General features: G+C 36.3%; 1 protein-coding gene across 2 annotated transcripts in view; it reads left to right on the top strand.

Moving 5' to 3' along the window:
• Positions 1-14,913, top strand: part of LOC102693511 (inactive dipeptidyl peptidase 10-like) — a 121,513-nt gene that overhangs the window by 101,101 nt on the left and 5,499 nt on the right. For both annotated transcript variants that reach the window (XR_011191290.1, XM_069196644.1), the window contains exons 8-20: positions 1,010-1,130; positions 2,689-2,843; positions 5,272-5,369; positions 7,267-7,390; positions 7,859-7,897; positions 8,877-8,984; positions 9,951-10,042; positions 10,180-10,227; positions 10,541-10,662; positions 10,981-11,028; positions 12,082-12,180; positions 12,784-12,853; positions 13,831-14,025. Coding sequence is in view for 1 of the 2 variants with exons in the window: in XM_069196644.1 (XP_069052745.1) it covers positions 1,010-1,130; positions 2,689-2,843; positions 5,272-5,369; positions 7,267-7,390; positions 7,859-7,897; positions 8,877-8,984; positions 9,951-10,042; positions 10,180-10,227; positions 10,541-10,662; positions 10,981-11,028; positions 12,082-12,180; positions 12,784-12,853; positions 13,831-14,025 (1,319 nt within the window). In the remaining variant the exon portion in view is untranslated. The remainder of the gene's footprint in view (positions 1-1,009; positions 1,131-2,688; positions 2,844-5,271; positions 5,370-7,266; positions 7,391-7,858; positions 7,898-8,876; positions 8,985-9,950; positions 10,043-10,179; positions 10,228-10,540; positions 10,663-10,980; positions 11,029-12,081; positions 12,181-12,783; positions 12,854-13,830; positions 14,026-14,913) is intronic.

Genomic DNA, 14,913 nt, shown 5'->3' with positions numbered 1-14,913 from the left:
AAGAAAAGACCACATACTGTAAGTGTGATTAAATCAAAGTTCAATGGCCAGAGACAACACCAGCGCCGCCTGCTAGAGAGTGCGCAGGTCCCATATTGTTGGTCGCCTTTGGGTCAAAGGAAAACAATCATCCTCGACTGCAAAGGAAGCCAATGAATGTATTATTGTGAGATAAAAAGGTGTTCTTTCCAAAACTGACCTACCTCTATGTTTATGGTGATATGTAACATTATTATTAGATTAACCACTGGATAGGCTTGTTGGCTTGTTATAGCCCTTGGCTCTTGAGATCAGTTCCTTGCTGTGGCACCTTCTGTGTGGAGTTTGTCAAGGTTACCTGGAGTCCCTGTTTGGTCCCTGTGAAAGAGACTAGCTACCAGCAATCGACGTCCTTTGTTATCATGGATTACTGTGTGTTTTATATATTAAAAAAGTTGTCTTTTTTAGAAGCGTTAGTTATGCTTCCATTTTTATTCTGTGCTTGCTGTGAAACAAGAACATAAAGTTTTATGTTACCAAATAGGTGAGTATAAAACTTAGGTAGTTTTAGAACACGGTAATTAAAACTGATATTTGTACAGTATAATACTAAAGTAATGCACTAAAAAGCTGATTAATTATAATACAAGGAATGGTCTTCCCCCTTTAATTTTATATAATTTATCTAGAACATATTCTGTATGGCAGACTGCCATTCACTTAATTTATCCATGTTGCTTCCAAGAGAAAGTAGATCTCTCAGTCTGTGAAAATGGCTATTAAATGTCTCTGATGTACAGTAAAAGGCATATGTACAAAAGACAGGAACTTAATAAAAGTGGTTTGTTGTTAAATGAATTAGGTTCAAGCCTCCTTCAGTTACAGTTGAACTCAATCTGAATTCATAATTAGTCATTTGTTCAGTTAATTCCATAGATCATGGAGAGAGAAATTATAATTTTGTTTTTAAATAAGAACAACATGGCCTATGTATACACTTATTTAATGCTTTGTTTTTTGTGAATTGCAGGTTTATATTTTTGAAAATAACATTTACTACCAGCGTGACAGACAGAGCAATTCCCTGAGGCTCACATCATCAGGAAGAGAAGGAGTTGTTTTCAATGGGATTGCAGACTGGCTGTATGAAGGTAAGTTATGTTTCCTTAATTAAAGGATAAACCAAACCAGTATCACATATCACGCATACAGTAAAAGAAAGTTATTTTGTGTCAATAAACTTAATCATCATTCTCATACATCTAAACTAGACAACACAAAAGCTGTCCTCCAGCCTCATTATCTGACCATAATACTGTACATACAGTAGAATACAAATGAGCAAGTTCTGAAATTTAGCTATCATAAAGCAAAAACAAAGTGTTGAGAATGTTCCCTTTCTGTTTATTCCACCATAATGTGCATGTGTAATTAATATGCACTTATTTTAAGGAAACATCTTATGCAAAAAAATGATAGACCCAATTCTAACAGCTGTTATTGTTTACCCCAATATGCTGATGCCTCTGAAGCAAGATATCTTATTAAACATTTCGCTGATGTTAGGAACCACAAATGCTTTATTTAAAATTACAGAAATGTTTTGAAACAAAATGTGACCTTGAGTTTTAGTTCATCTCTGTGCTAATTAGCAGTTACTTTGCAGTGTGGTGTTCACTGACATGACATTACATTCAGTTGGTTTAAAAAAGTATTAATGTCACAAAAGATGTTGTTGTTCTAAATCGTTTTTTACAATGGAAGATTTTTTCATCCTGTTGCAATGGAAAGTTTACAACTGTTATACAGTATTTTCAACATTACTAAACACCCTAATACTATGGCACCTTTCAAAAGCATACAGTAAGCTCATTAAGTTTCAAGAATAACTATCTGAATTAGTTCTAAAATGTCAGTTTTATTTTTGCTTTGCTTTCTGCTTTGTATTACATGGAACACGGCACAATTAATTATAAGCACCCATTCTTCCTGCCAGTTGCAATCCTTAGACTACTCAACCAACATTGTCATATGATAAGCAATTCGTCTTCTCCTCCTCCTCCAAACTCCTGCCGGACAAAGACTGCATCTTGAACCCAATATCCCCTTTCATCAGATTATTTATGGCTTTGTGGACCATCCCCATCTTTCCTGTACTGAAACGGTTAATACAGAATCAAGGAATAAAACCATTTGAGAAACATAATCTTGTACCGTGTTCAGAAATCTGCCTCAGAGTCTTGTGTTGGTGTAGCAGGCTACATGGAAGGTGTTCTTGATTTGAAATAGAACAAACACAGTTTTAGTCTAGTTTTGTCGAAACATTGTTTTAAACTGTTATTATTACCTCCTCCAACTAGGTTCATCATACATGTACACTGTGGGAAAGAAAGTTTAAAATAAAGGGATTCTAAGAGATATATGTCTAAGAACAATGACAGCCTGAGCGGGGAGAATGCATGTATTTCATAAAGACATTCTGCCTTAATAACAGCAGAATGGATCTTACAGAAGTATTTTTGATCTGGCTTTTCACACGCAGCCAATGTTAATGCTGTGATAGAGCAATGTCTTGATAGCATGATCAACCTGAAACACATTTCGGCTTGTCACTCGCCTGGGGGCACATCTCACTTTGCCATTCATTGACAGTTACAGCCGAAACGCCTACCATGTTTTCCATTTGTGACAAATACAAATTGCTTGCAGTGGAGCTGCTGCAGTCACACGTTGCCCACTGGTGGTCCCCAGACGGAGAAAAGCTGGCATTCCTGATGATTAATGACTCCCTGGTTCCAAACATGGCCCTTCCTCGCTTAACAGGCAGTCTGTACCCCAGAGGACAGCAATATCCCTATCCTAAGGTAAAATAATTAACTTGAGACTCAATATCTAAAAAAAGTATATAGGGAAGTCCAGAGATAATTAAATATGATAGGCTGTTAGAGTTCCTTCTTCATACCTCGCCTTCCCCTTCTATGCCTTGTGTTATAATTCATCTCGAGTGGTGTGATTTACTGCTAGCATGAGTGTCGTTGGAAATGTTATAGGCTGCAAACAAGCAACAAGAAGCTTTGCAGCGTCTATGACCTGCTCAAAGATTAAAGGACCCTTGAAAATATGAATGGACCCATCAGCTGAAATTTTAAACAGTGTGTATATACAGTATATAGTTCAGGTGCATAGCTGCATCAGTATGCGTAGGCTATTAAGGAACAAGTAAAGGTTTATTCCATGCTGAAAAGAGAAGAAAGAAAACACAACGTTTCGGCCGTGGAGCCTTCTTCAGGTGTCAACACCTGACACCCAAAGAAGGCTCCATGGCTGAAACGTTGTGTTTTCTTTCTTCTCTTTTCAGCACAGTATACAGTGTTATCCATAAGCCAATTGGCACTATTTACACAGTATATACAGCAATAATAATTCCTTACACTTATACTGTACTGTACAGTATATCACTTTTCTGGATACTTCACTCAAAGCACTTTACAGGTACTGTAGTGGGGACTCCCCTCCACTACCAGCAATTTGCAGCCCCACCTGGATGATGTGATTGCGCCAGAGCGCTCACCACACACCAGCTATCAGTGGGGAGGAGAGCAGAGTGATGAAACCAAATCAGAGATGGGGATTATTAGGAGGCCATGATTGGTAAAAGCCAGGGGGAAATTTGACCAGGAAGCCTGGGTAACACCCCTACTCTTTTTCAAGAAATTCCCTGGGATTTTTAATGACTATAGTCAGGACCTCAGTTTTACTGAGGGTATTATGTCCCACACAGACCGCAGGGTGAACGCCCCCTAGAGGTTCCACTAACACCACTTCTCACCCAGGTACTGGCCAGGCTCCCACCTGCTTAGCTCAATGGTGAGTTGCAGGGTGATATAGCTACTGGCATTTGATACAGCACCCTTTGATAATTATAAATGCATGTGCTAGTTAGAATAGATAAAACTATACAATGTGTCAATAGGTAAGAATTTTGGTGTGCATGGGAACAATTCACTACGGGTACTGACGGCTGGATTTTTAACTTGTGTAAATGTCCAGACTTTTATGTATTACAGTAATTCTCAAAGTCTTAAAGTCCTCTGCTATGAGGATAATTTCACTATTATTTTTAAATTTTGACCTGCTCTGCTCATGATCACCTTATTAATCTAATACTGTACAGTGAAAATATATTCTCTTCTGAATCTGAATAAAAATGGAACTTAAAGGTATTTTTAAATGGATTCCATTGCAGACAAGAATATGTTTCAGTTCCTGCCATGAAGTGAAAAACATGTCTAAATTAAGCAAATAAATCTTCAAAACCTCTGGTAGAATAACATTTTACAGTCTTTACATTTGTCCTTCTAAGTTATGATTACATATTAATTGCTTGCTTTTGTATAGTGTTCCTTATTTCATAGGATCTCTAAATTCGTCCCTTATGGGGTGGGGAACATTTATCAAACAGTGAGGTGCAGTACTCACTTGGGTGATGCAAACAGCTACTCATCAGTCTCACTTTATTAACTGAATTAAGTGGGAAATGCAATTGATCTGTTTAAAGTTGCAAACTGATTTCCTTGATTCGTTCACCATTCTTTGTAAAGGTAACTTTATATTGGTAAATATTTTAAATAGCAAATGTTGGTTGTGCTTTGAAGGGATCACGGCAGATCTGGTAATTAAACATTGGAAATTGGAAATGACGAGCAGATATAGTACAATCATGGATTGCATTACCTGTCCTGAGAGGCAAATTGCAAAAGACACTGAAAAATCGAATTGGTAAAATCTCTTTCCTAATCTCTGCCACTTCTGCCTTCCTACATATCAATCTTCTCATTGACTCGCCTACAAGTTTTGTTTTCACTCCCCTCCCTCCACCCCATCTTCACCCTTGCAGCAGCTCCCTGATTCATCCTTCTTTAATGGGGGGTTGTGACAGCCCCATCCTTATGAATGGATGGTTGCTCCTTAGCCAGATAAGTTACTCAAATAAAGCTCACTACTCAGATCATGCCCCTTCTCCGTCTGAATTAGGGTTTGACAGAACTGCTGACATGGATTCTGTTTTGTTTCAGTCATTTGTGCTCTTGATAATCGAGAGTCAAATGTTTTTTTAACTCTTATCATGCGCATTAAATGCTAGTGGCAAGAAAGGAATGTGGTGAGTGCATAAAGAAAAGGAAACATGCTCTTCAATAATGAACTGAGAATGAGGTGTCGACCTTTGACACTACCTCACAGAATGCATATTACACTTGAGGTTTTTTACATTTTATTTGTCGTGCTTTAAAGGCAGGCCAGGTGAACCCTACAGTAAAACTCTATGTGGTAAACGTTAATGTGGTGACACAAACAGTGGAGATGGTGCCTCCCAGCAGCTTTCGAAAAAGGTAATTTTTTTCCTTTTCTACTGATGACTGAAAACACTTGTTTTTCTCTTGGGGAGCTTTTAGTCACTTTTACAGTCATTTTTACATGATGCCTCTGGAGTACTGGTTAATTGCCATTCAGCTGAGATGTTATGTTGTATCAATTTGTTAAACTCGCAGATCCTCCCTTCAGTTCATTCATGTATCTTTCTCTGGGTATTTCTGTATATCACTGTATAGGTGGCAAATGCACACAGTTTCAAACTAATTACAAGTATCATAGCTCTGTGGGTGCATGTTCTGTATATGTTTGACTTGTCTGACCAGAAACCTAGTTATAAAAAAAGGCCCAAATTAGACTCAGGCAGAAAACCTGAATGATGTTATTCCAAATGTTATACAGTACTTGCACTGTTTCTGGAAATAGATTATAATAAAGGGGGTCTGTGTTGTTTTAACATTTTATTTATGACAGAATGTTTACTGGTTGAATAGAAAATCTATTTATGTTATCAGTATAAAAGTATATCTCCATGGGATATTCAACCTATATTTTTGGTTTTAGGTGATTTCATTCAGTATATTTATAGAACAACATCTCATTGTGTTTTGATTCGCATGTATTCTGCTATTCTTAGACAGTTGCATCTTATAGCATAATATACTGAGCATCAAAAGAAAAATATCTCTTGTAACTGCAACAAATTCACAATGTTATTTTTAGGAAAATGATAAAATACTTTTGCTGAAGCTGACATTTTATGAAACGCTCATGACATAAGTAAATTCATTATGCTGACTATCAACAGGGTTGATTAGCAGAGGATATATTGTGAAACCACAATCTAGTAATGTGTGTGGCCATCGCTAGCACACGATCAACAGCATAAGACAGGTCATAAATAAGATGAAGCCAGTCAGCCCCTCTACAGTAGCTCACCAGCAACTAATTGAGCAGTTCCATGTGACATAAATCTGACGATCAGGGCATGCATGATATAACTGTTACATTTCATCTTCCAAGACAGCCCGGCGTCACATGAGCTGCATGATGATGAGCATTGTCCTGCTGGTATATAATTTCATCAGAACAACCCTGAAGGAAGGACATCAAGTGAAGTCCCATAGCGTCATGCAATAAGACGGCCATCAATTGCTACAAGTGTTATTTTGTAGCGACCATTACACTTGAATATCTGTATTGATTACACATCAATTGAAGTGCACATCAATTAGCTTATCTCTCTGCTTGTCCACACCACACTTACTGACATTTATTAGGAGGTGTCCACAGAGCCTAGATTTATTGTTAAAAAGGACTTGGCTGCACTGTTCTACTATGGTAGCCATCACCAATGGTTTGAGATTCAATAGATGAAATCACTTATTTGCTGTGAGAGGAAGACAAAAATTCCACAACTTCTGGGGAATGACCTGTTGGCATAGGACAATTGGTCAGATGACAATTTAAACACCAAGAAGCACAGGTTTCCAAGGCCAGTCAACATCTGGAGTGTAGGTCAGACAAGGGTTCCCATCTTGACTGAACCTACTGTACTGCCCTTTCCCAATCACCTGTACCAGTCGACTCACTAATGAGGCGATTTAGTGTTTTTGCAAAGCTCAAAGTCACACGAGTGTGTCACCAGTTATGAATGGTTACTTATTTAAAATGACTCAAAGAGGTTCCATCATTATACAAAATCTGTACACTTTATGTTTCTAAAACCCACTTGCATAAATACAGTGATGTTTCCTTTGATGCTCACTGTACAGTATATGCTTATCCTACTACTGGTTTTGGGCCCTATAAGTGCTGAATTACTTTACTTTAATTACTGAGCTTTGTGATGCATTGTATAAATTATATTATTTTAATAAAGGATGCTTAAAATATGTGTTAATTATATTTCTTCAGTGATTACTATATCTCTATGGTGAAATGGACCGACAACTACAGTATATCAGTGAGGTGGCTGAACAGACCGCAGAATACATCTATTCTTACTGTCTGTGAGGCTTCCAGTGGGGAATGTGTCAAGGTACTGCAAATGAAAGAACATCTGTTATTTACTGTACGTTTAGCGCATTTACTGTATTATAACAATTAAATTAAGTCATTAAATTAAATGTTCTGCATCCAGCAACTATTATATTTTTTTATTACTTAGCTGGTGGGTCCCCTAATATTCAGGCATAGAACTGATGTGTCAAATATATAAATCATGTTTAATAGGTTAACTCAAATTAAGGCCGGTGTTCAATCAAGATTTTGATCTAACCATCAATCAAAGATTGCAGATTGATGGCTGCTTCAGTGCTGGTTTTGAGGCCTGCTTGTTTTTATCCAACAGGAGCTCAGCATCAAGTACTGGGTTTGTAATTTTGTAAGCCTAAACAAATGCAGTCTAACCTAAAATAATTAAGTATGTATACTGCAATTTAGAATGTTCAGTAGCGTTTCTATATTTCCAATATTTAACATTATTTTTATGTTTTTTCCTTATCAGAAACATGTGATGACATCGGATATTTGGCTTGACAGACAGGTACAATTTATGTATCATTATTAACACAAATAATGGAGTGCTAGCATGAGGTGGCAATTTTTTCCATATATTTTTTAAAATATTTATTCTTTTTTAGAAATTGTAAGTACTAGATTTGCATTTTACAGAGACTAGTGGTTGCATTGCATCTTTATCTAACTACTCTTGATGTTCCTGTTTGTAAACTTTATATCATATGTTGTAAATATGAATATATTTGTATATGAATATGAACATCTATCTTCTAATTCGGGCAATTCATTTTACTTACAAATAAGAGGCCAAGTGTATACTCTAAGTAAGTCAAATAAAAAGCCTCAGTAATCAATTAGTTTTCTTTGATCTCAATATACAAATGCACAGGTAAAAACTGAGATCACAGTACTTGAGAATGATGTCACCTGGCATACTTGTGACCACAGAAGGCATATCTTTACATAAAAGGTTAGGAGGGATTGAAAAAAGTTACCCAATCATGTCTTTCTTTCAGGAAAGGGCTGGAAGAAATCCCCTGATCAGTGATCTGATCAATGGGCCAAATGACTTTCTCTTAGTCACAGGACTTCACGTCCTGCGAAATGGAACATGATCTGTTCTGTATTCATTGCCATGAATATTAAGTATATTTTTGAAACTGAAGACATCTTTTTATTGTTGATGAACCTGCATTAAACACAGTGAAAAACACGCACAGTGGTTTCTAAAGACAAGAGCTGAACATTTACCTCTTCAGATGCCTTAAAAGAATCCTCTAGATAAATGCATTATGAGGTCCCATCCCACAGAATACAAGTCACTGTAAATGGATTTAATGTGGGCGCGCTGGCATCCCAGTTGTAAAAAGGTTCATTTCTTAGAGCGCCCTCGGAAAGCAGACATGTCAAGCTAAAAGCAGAGCAATAAAATATGCTATAAAACTGTTTGGTATTCCTTTGTTATGCCGCCATAAATTTTATAGTTACCTTTATTTGACTTCCAGAATGAACAGCCAGTGTTTTCAAAGGATGGAAGTAAATTCTTCTTGACAATACCAATAAAGCATGGAGCGAGAGGAGACTTTCATCATATTGCAATGTTTTCTGATCAGGTAAAGATACCAAGGAGCCTCTGTGAGTGTGCTGTCCAGGATGCACGTTTATCATTAATATCACAATATTAATAATCCACTTTGTTCTATTGACATTTCAAATGGGTGAAACTTTATCCTGCTGTAGAATACAAATTAGCCATTTCTGAGATTAAATAGGACTACATTCTCCTGTTTTTTATTTTGTTAAGCAAAGCATATTCTTTCAAGAGTTACTATTTAGATGCTTTATTGGCCGTCTGTCTAGAAGCTGACAGGGTCTCATCAGTTTTATAACCTCAAAAATTCCCTTCGCTAATGCCGCCTCTAATGTTTATGTCACCTCCGAATCCATCTCTATTTTATTATGATTATCCTACATTTTTAATATCACATTGCATAATGAGCCTATGAATTCCCATTCTCCAATGGATCTTTTTGTGATCATTAAATTACAGAATAACAAAGCTAAATTGCAGATAATGTTTTCAAGGTCATAGCAGGGATATGACAGTATACTGTGAATTCTACAGCTGCCCTAATGATGTTGCTGAATTCACACCGTTAGTTCAGCACCAGGCACACATTCTCTCTCTGCTGTGTATCATTTTGGCCTATGTGAATTGTAGCTGCCAAGGCATCTGCAAGTTTGAGCCAATGGTTGTCATTGTTCTGTAATGTACATTCCTGTCTTTTGTAAGCACAGTTGGGACTATAGAACTCATTTTATTCTGATCGTATAAATTCCAAGTAGAGAGTAACATTAAAGTAGGTTACTAACATGTCCTTTTTGTTCTCAGCATATTAATAGCCTCCAAGGGAAAGCCTTTAAGGGTAAAAGGGTTTTACATGATGGTAAAAATGATGGTTCACAAATGCATTTAAAGGATTTAAATGGCCTAATCCCTGTGGCCAGGTTGCTCATAATGTCCCTAAAGTTTTTACAGAGCCTTCTTGTGTTTTATGCCTATTTACTAACAACTGCAGTCAAGAAGTGAGGAGATAACCATTCGGCACCTCACGTCTGGAAACTGGGAAGTTACTGAAATCCTGGCCTTTGACGAGACTCAGCAGATTGTGTAAGTTATGGTCAGATATTAGTGTCTTAAGTAAATTAACAGGGAAGAAAATCTGCTTTAACAAGCAAAATTGTGTAGGCAGCTACAGTACAATAAGATAATTCCAGATTGTTTAATGTATCGTTTTTTATCCCTAGTTACTTTCTCAGTACAGAGGACAGTTCAGCTCAGAGACAGTTATACAGGTATGAACGTTTCCTGTTCTACTGTAATTCTTTCCCTTTCAGTTTCTCATTTTCTATATTTTTGGTTTAAAAAGACATCAAAGTCTCTCTAGATGTAAATCCATTACCCCTTTCTTCTGTCCACAGATTCGTTTTAAGTAAAGGTCTCTCAAATGCATGTTCCATTGTTTATTACGTTAGAGGCTATGCAAATAAAAATATTATTTATTGTTTTTTTAACTGCACAGGAAATACTTACATTGTGTTTGGAAACATGGGAAAGGTTACATCATTGCAACTATAGCTGTTTTTTGAGATCTAATCATTTTTCCAGGGTGTCAGTGGAAGAGCCTTTTAATCGCCGATGCCTCACTTGCGGTTTATATAATGGAACTTGTACATTCGTCAGTGCTGAATTCAGTCCAACAATGCAGAGTGCCATCCTAAATTGTAAAGGTATGATACATTATAAATTTAACATACATCACAGTAACCCTATGTACAGTACTACTTACGGTCATTAGGAAATTCTAATACATTGTTGCACTGTTGATGTTATATGCTGCCATGAAAAATATGTTTTTTAATTATATATTAATGAATAATATACTTAATATTCATAGTTCTTTACATGTTCCTGTGCTGTTGCTTAACATGGTATTTTTCCAATTTTTTTTCTTTCTGAGCAAGAATCTTAATCAGTGATTTTCCATCATTTTTCAGCACCACAGATAACTCTGAATTCCTGGTTTTAATAACCCCTCTGTGTTGTAGGTCCAGACATTCCTAAGGTCAGTGTTCACTGGCTCAATAACTTGGGTGGTGAGTAGAGCCTTCGTCCTCCTGATTTCCCAGATGGCTAAAGACATCTTCACCTGGATAAAACTGCCATCATAAACAGAAACACATCATTTCAATCTGGAATAATTGCCGCTGATATGTAGCAACTTGTGAGCCAGTGAAGTGTGCACTGCACCTTTTCTTCTACCAATCTCAAACTTATCCACTAGACCAAGCCATTTCTGATCTAATACTTCAAAATAATAGCACGGAAGTGACACAAAATGGGTAGTGAAACATTCGTTTTTGTATCTGGCAAGTTGCAAGCCTATGAATATTGGTCATGCACTAACAGTTTTAAAAATCAGAATGGAGCTAGGTCGCCTCAGCTTCTGTGATCAAAAGAGGAAAACTCTTTTATCGCCCATTAGTCTACAGATGTCATGCAATTAACTTATTGATTCATAATTAATCATTGGAGCCTCAGTACATGGTACACAAAATATCAGGCTGGTAAATGCAGCGTCTCAGTATTTTATCTTTATTTATTTGACTGTGCAAACATTTTAAGCTTGTTTTTTCATATCCTACAGCATCCATGCATTGTTTCCTCCATTTGCATAAATAAATATGTAAAAGCATTTTATGAATGAACCTAGGATGCATAATAAATGTTTCGTGTGGAATTTTATGTTCATTTATGTTCAAAAACAAAGAACAGTTAATGATTTTTCATTACAAGAAATGTTTTCTGTTAAATATTCATGAAATATTGATTGGTGTTAATTAACAATTAACTGGAGGAGAACGTGTCTTACTCATCATTAAAAAAAGATATATACAGTGTATGACCTGCAAAGATGTGTAACACTAAATTTTTGTAAACAGACTACATTAGATATTTCCAAGAAAATTAAAACTTGAGTTATACTAAAAACTACCTATTTTTTATGTTACCCTGGACAAGAAAAAATATATTTCTTCAATGCAGCAAAAAGGCTACAAATCAGATTAAATTTGCAAATGTAGAATGGCTTACTTTTTGTAGGAAATGTATTCTATTGCATATACCCCAACAAACATCTGTGCTCTTAGGTTTTCACATTTTGGAAAGTAACACAGAAATAAGAGAATTTATGAGTGGGAAAAAAACACTGGAGAAAGAAGTCAGAATTTTACAAGTGAACAACCATGGTAAGATGATTATTGTTGTCATTGTTGTATCATCGGCACTAACAGCTACTGTAACAGTTTCTTTTATACTGTAGAATTAAGAGTTCAGTCAGTTATACAATTGGAAGTGAACTTTAACAACCATATCATGACGAATCAAGGACATACATCTCCTAGAGGACAGAGAGCAGACTCAGAATGTATAATTAGATATATAGAAATGAGACAAATGCTCCTTACGCCTGAAAGCAGATGTAGAGATCAAATTAAAAACAGGTGCAGAGCTGAATGGCTAGGCTGCAAAATATTTCATTGTATAGATTAATTTATTGAATTAAAAGGGATAACATCCCATATGGTTTCTCTTTCTTGCTTTGTGCACAATTAAATGTGGCTCTTAATTAAATGTGGTTAATTTATTGGTGAAATGTCCACAGTCTTTACAATTGCACTGCAATGCTCTGCTCAGCAGAATTAAAATAATGCTTTTTTTTAAAATGGCATTTTCCTTTTATCTGTGATAATTCAATTTTGTATTTTTTTTACTCTATATGTGTTTTCTGTTCTTACAATTAATGTATAGTCTTTGTCAGAACAACATGTTCTCAGTTTTGCTGTTTATAGAACTCCCCATGGAACTGACCTTACCAGCAGGCTTCAGTGAAAAGAACTTACACCCTCTTCTGTTGATTGTGTAAGCACCTTCCTTCTCAGTGTCTAAACTCCCTTAGCTTTACTGCTAGAATAAATCCAACTTGTTATCAGTGCGCACAATATGAAAAGCAATCAATTCTGAATTATTTCAAGTCATGCAGTTCAGCTTACATGCATGGTACCTGTGGAGTAGGCCTTGTTTAGAAATAATAAACAATATTATTTCATTTATAACTGACGTAAGAATTATTTTTATCCATAATATGTTAGCCTCTTATGATAGCCACTACAGTATATGGATCCTTGTAAAAAAACGTATTTAGCAGTGCTTGACTACACAGATTTGATGACATTTCTTGTTTGCATGAGGATGTGTACAGTATGAATTTTTGAAACATTAAGTAATCATATACATTGTTACATGTATATAATATGAGCACAACAATATGAACACTTATACTTAGAACTGCATGAAGCGAAACCAAAATTGAACAATTAAAACTTTCTACATTATAAATATCTCTTTATACACTATGGAAATATGACATTGATCTTTAAGGAAGCCTCACTGCCTCAGCAGCAGCTCAAAACTCCTGACCACGGTCAAACCAAACCAAGGTTCTGTCTCCGTTAGCTCATTGTTTGGCGGTTATCTGTGAGGCTAATCACAACTCTGTGGACCAGCAAATACCGGTGATTTACTGAATCTTATCCTATCTGATGAGCAAAGTGTTGGCAAATTCGAAAACACGCCTGAGCAGCAAGCTGAACCATGTGACAGTGGAGAAAGTTGCAAAAAAGAAAATGCACACACAGGATAGGTTACGATAAAAAGTCATTTGTGCTGTGAAAATATCTGCACATCTGTTTGGCTGGAGTTACTATTATTGTGGGGACAGCGTTCCCATCCTTTTTTCTCCATGTCCATATTCATTGACACCCATGCACATACAGTACTGTATATGAAAGGTCTCGCTGATACCAATATGTGCATAACATGCATGTTGCTGTTTGCAGTGACGGTGCTCCTGGCAGTCAGTCTGTAAATGACAAGTTTCTCCTGGACTGGGACTCGGTGCTCGTCAGCTCTGATGGTGTGATAGTGGCTCGATTTGATGGCAGAGGCAGTGGATTTCAGGGACAGAAGATTCTGCAGCAGGTTCATCAGCGCTTAGGAACCCTTGAAGTACAGGATCAAAAAGCAGCTATAGAGTACGGATTGTAAAATTTTGTTTAGGAATTAAGAAGCATTTGCTATGTAAATGAAATTGATAGTTGAGAGTGTTGATTCACTACCTTTTCATACAGTATATTTGACATGTGGTAGACTATATCAGGCCAGGTAGCAAAACAGGTTATGATCATATGTTGGAGACAGGCGATAAAAATCCTACTCAAGTCTCAAAACAAATGGATGTGTGTTCAGTGTCGACAGAATAACATTCCAATCATTGTCTGATTTGAAATGAAGATCATATTATTAATGTCTGTGCTTTTCTAACTGTACAGTATGTACTGTATAAGGCACAATTCCATCCAGTTTTTTGTCCATTCCATGCACAAAAAATATTTCAGATCTGCTTTGTAGCATATAATGAACTCCTGCTGTTCACCCTTTGGATAGAAGTTTTTCGACACCGAGATAAAAAGCAAAAAACAAAAATATAAACAGTTTTCCATGTACATGCAAGATACTGTGCTGAGTGACTTTGCTGTCATAGTCAATAATAAAGACAGTAAGTCAATATATAGCTGTGCCTGAGTCTTATAATTTCTAAAATGAGATTATGCCTGTTTTCTACAGGTAGCTGTGGTGTTATTAAACACTGGTATATGATATACTAGCAATTTAAAATTAAGATATCAGGGTAGTGAATTGGCCTGTTATATCAGAGTGTATTGTTTTTGTTAGAAAGCAGATTAGCAGGGTCTGCTTTGAACTAAATGCCATATAATTCCTCATTTGAATTAATTGCAAATAAATAGAAACAAAAAGCAAATATATCACTGGTTGTTAAGCAATTAATGTTTACATGACTGCAGAAGCCTACTTTTATCCCAATAAAAAAAAAGAAAAGAGGGGATAGACAACAGATGTTT

This window comes from Lepisosteus oculatus, chromosome 12, assembly GCF_040954835.1.
Source record: "Lepisosteus oculatus isolate fLepOcu1 chromosome 12, fLepOcu1.hap2, whole genome shotgun sequence".
Lineage (NCBI taxonomy): Eukaryota > Metazoa > Chordata > Actinopteri > Semionotiformes > Lepisosteidae > Lepisosteus > Lepisosteus oculatus.
Note: the sequence above shows the minus strand (reverse complement) of the source record. Positions and strands in the feature narration are given on the sequence as shown.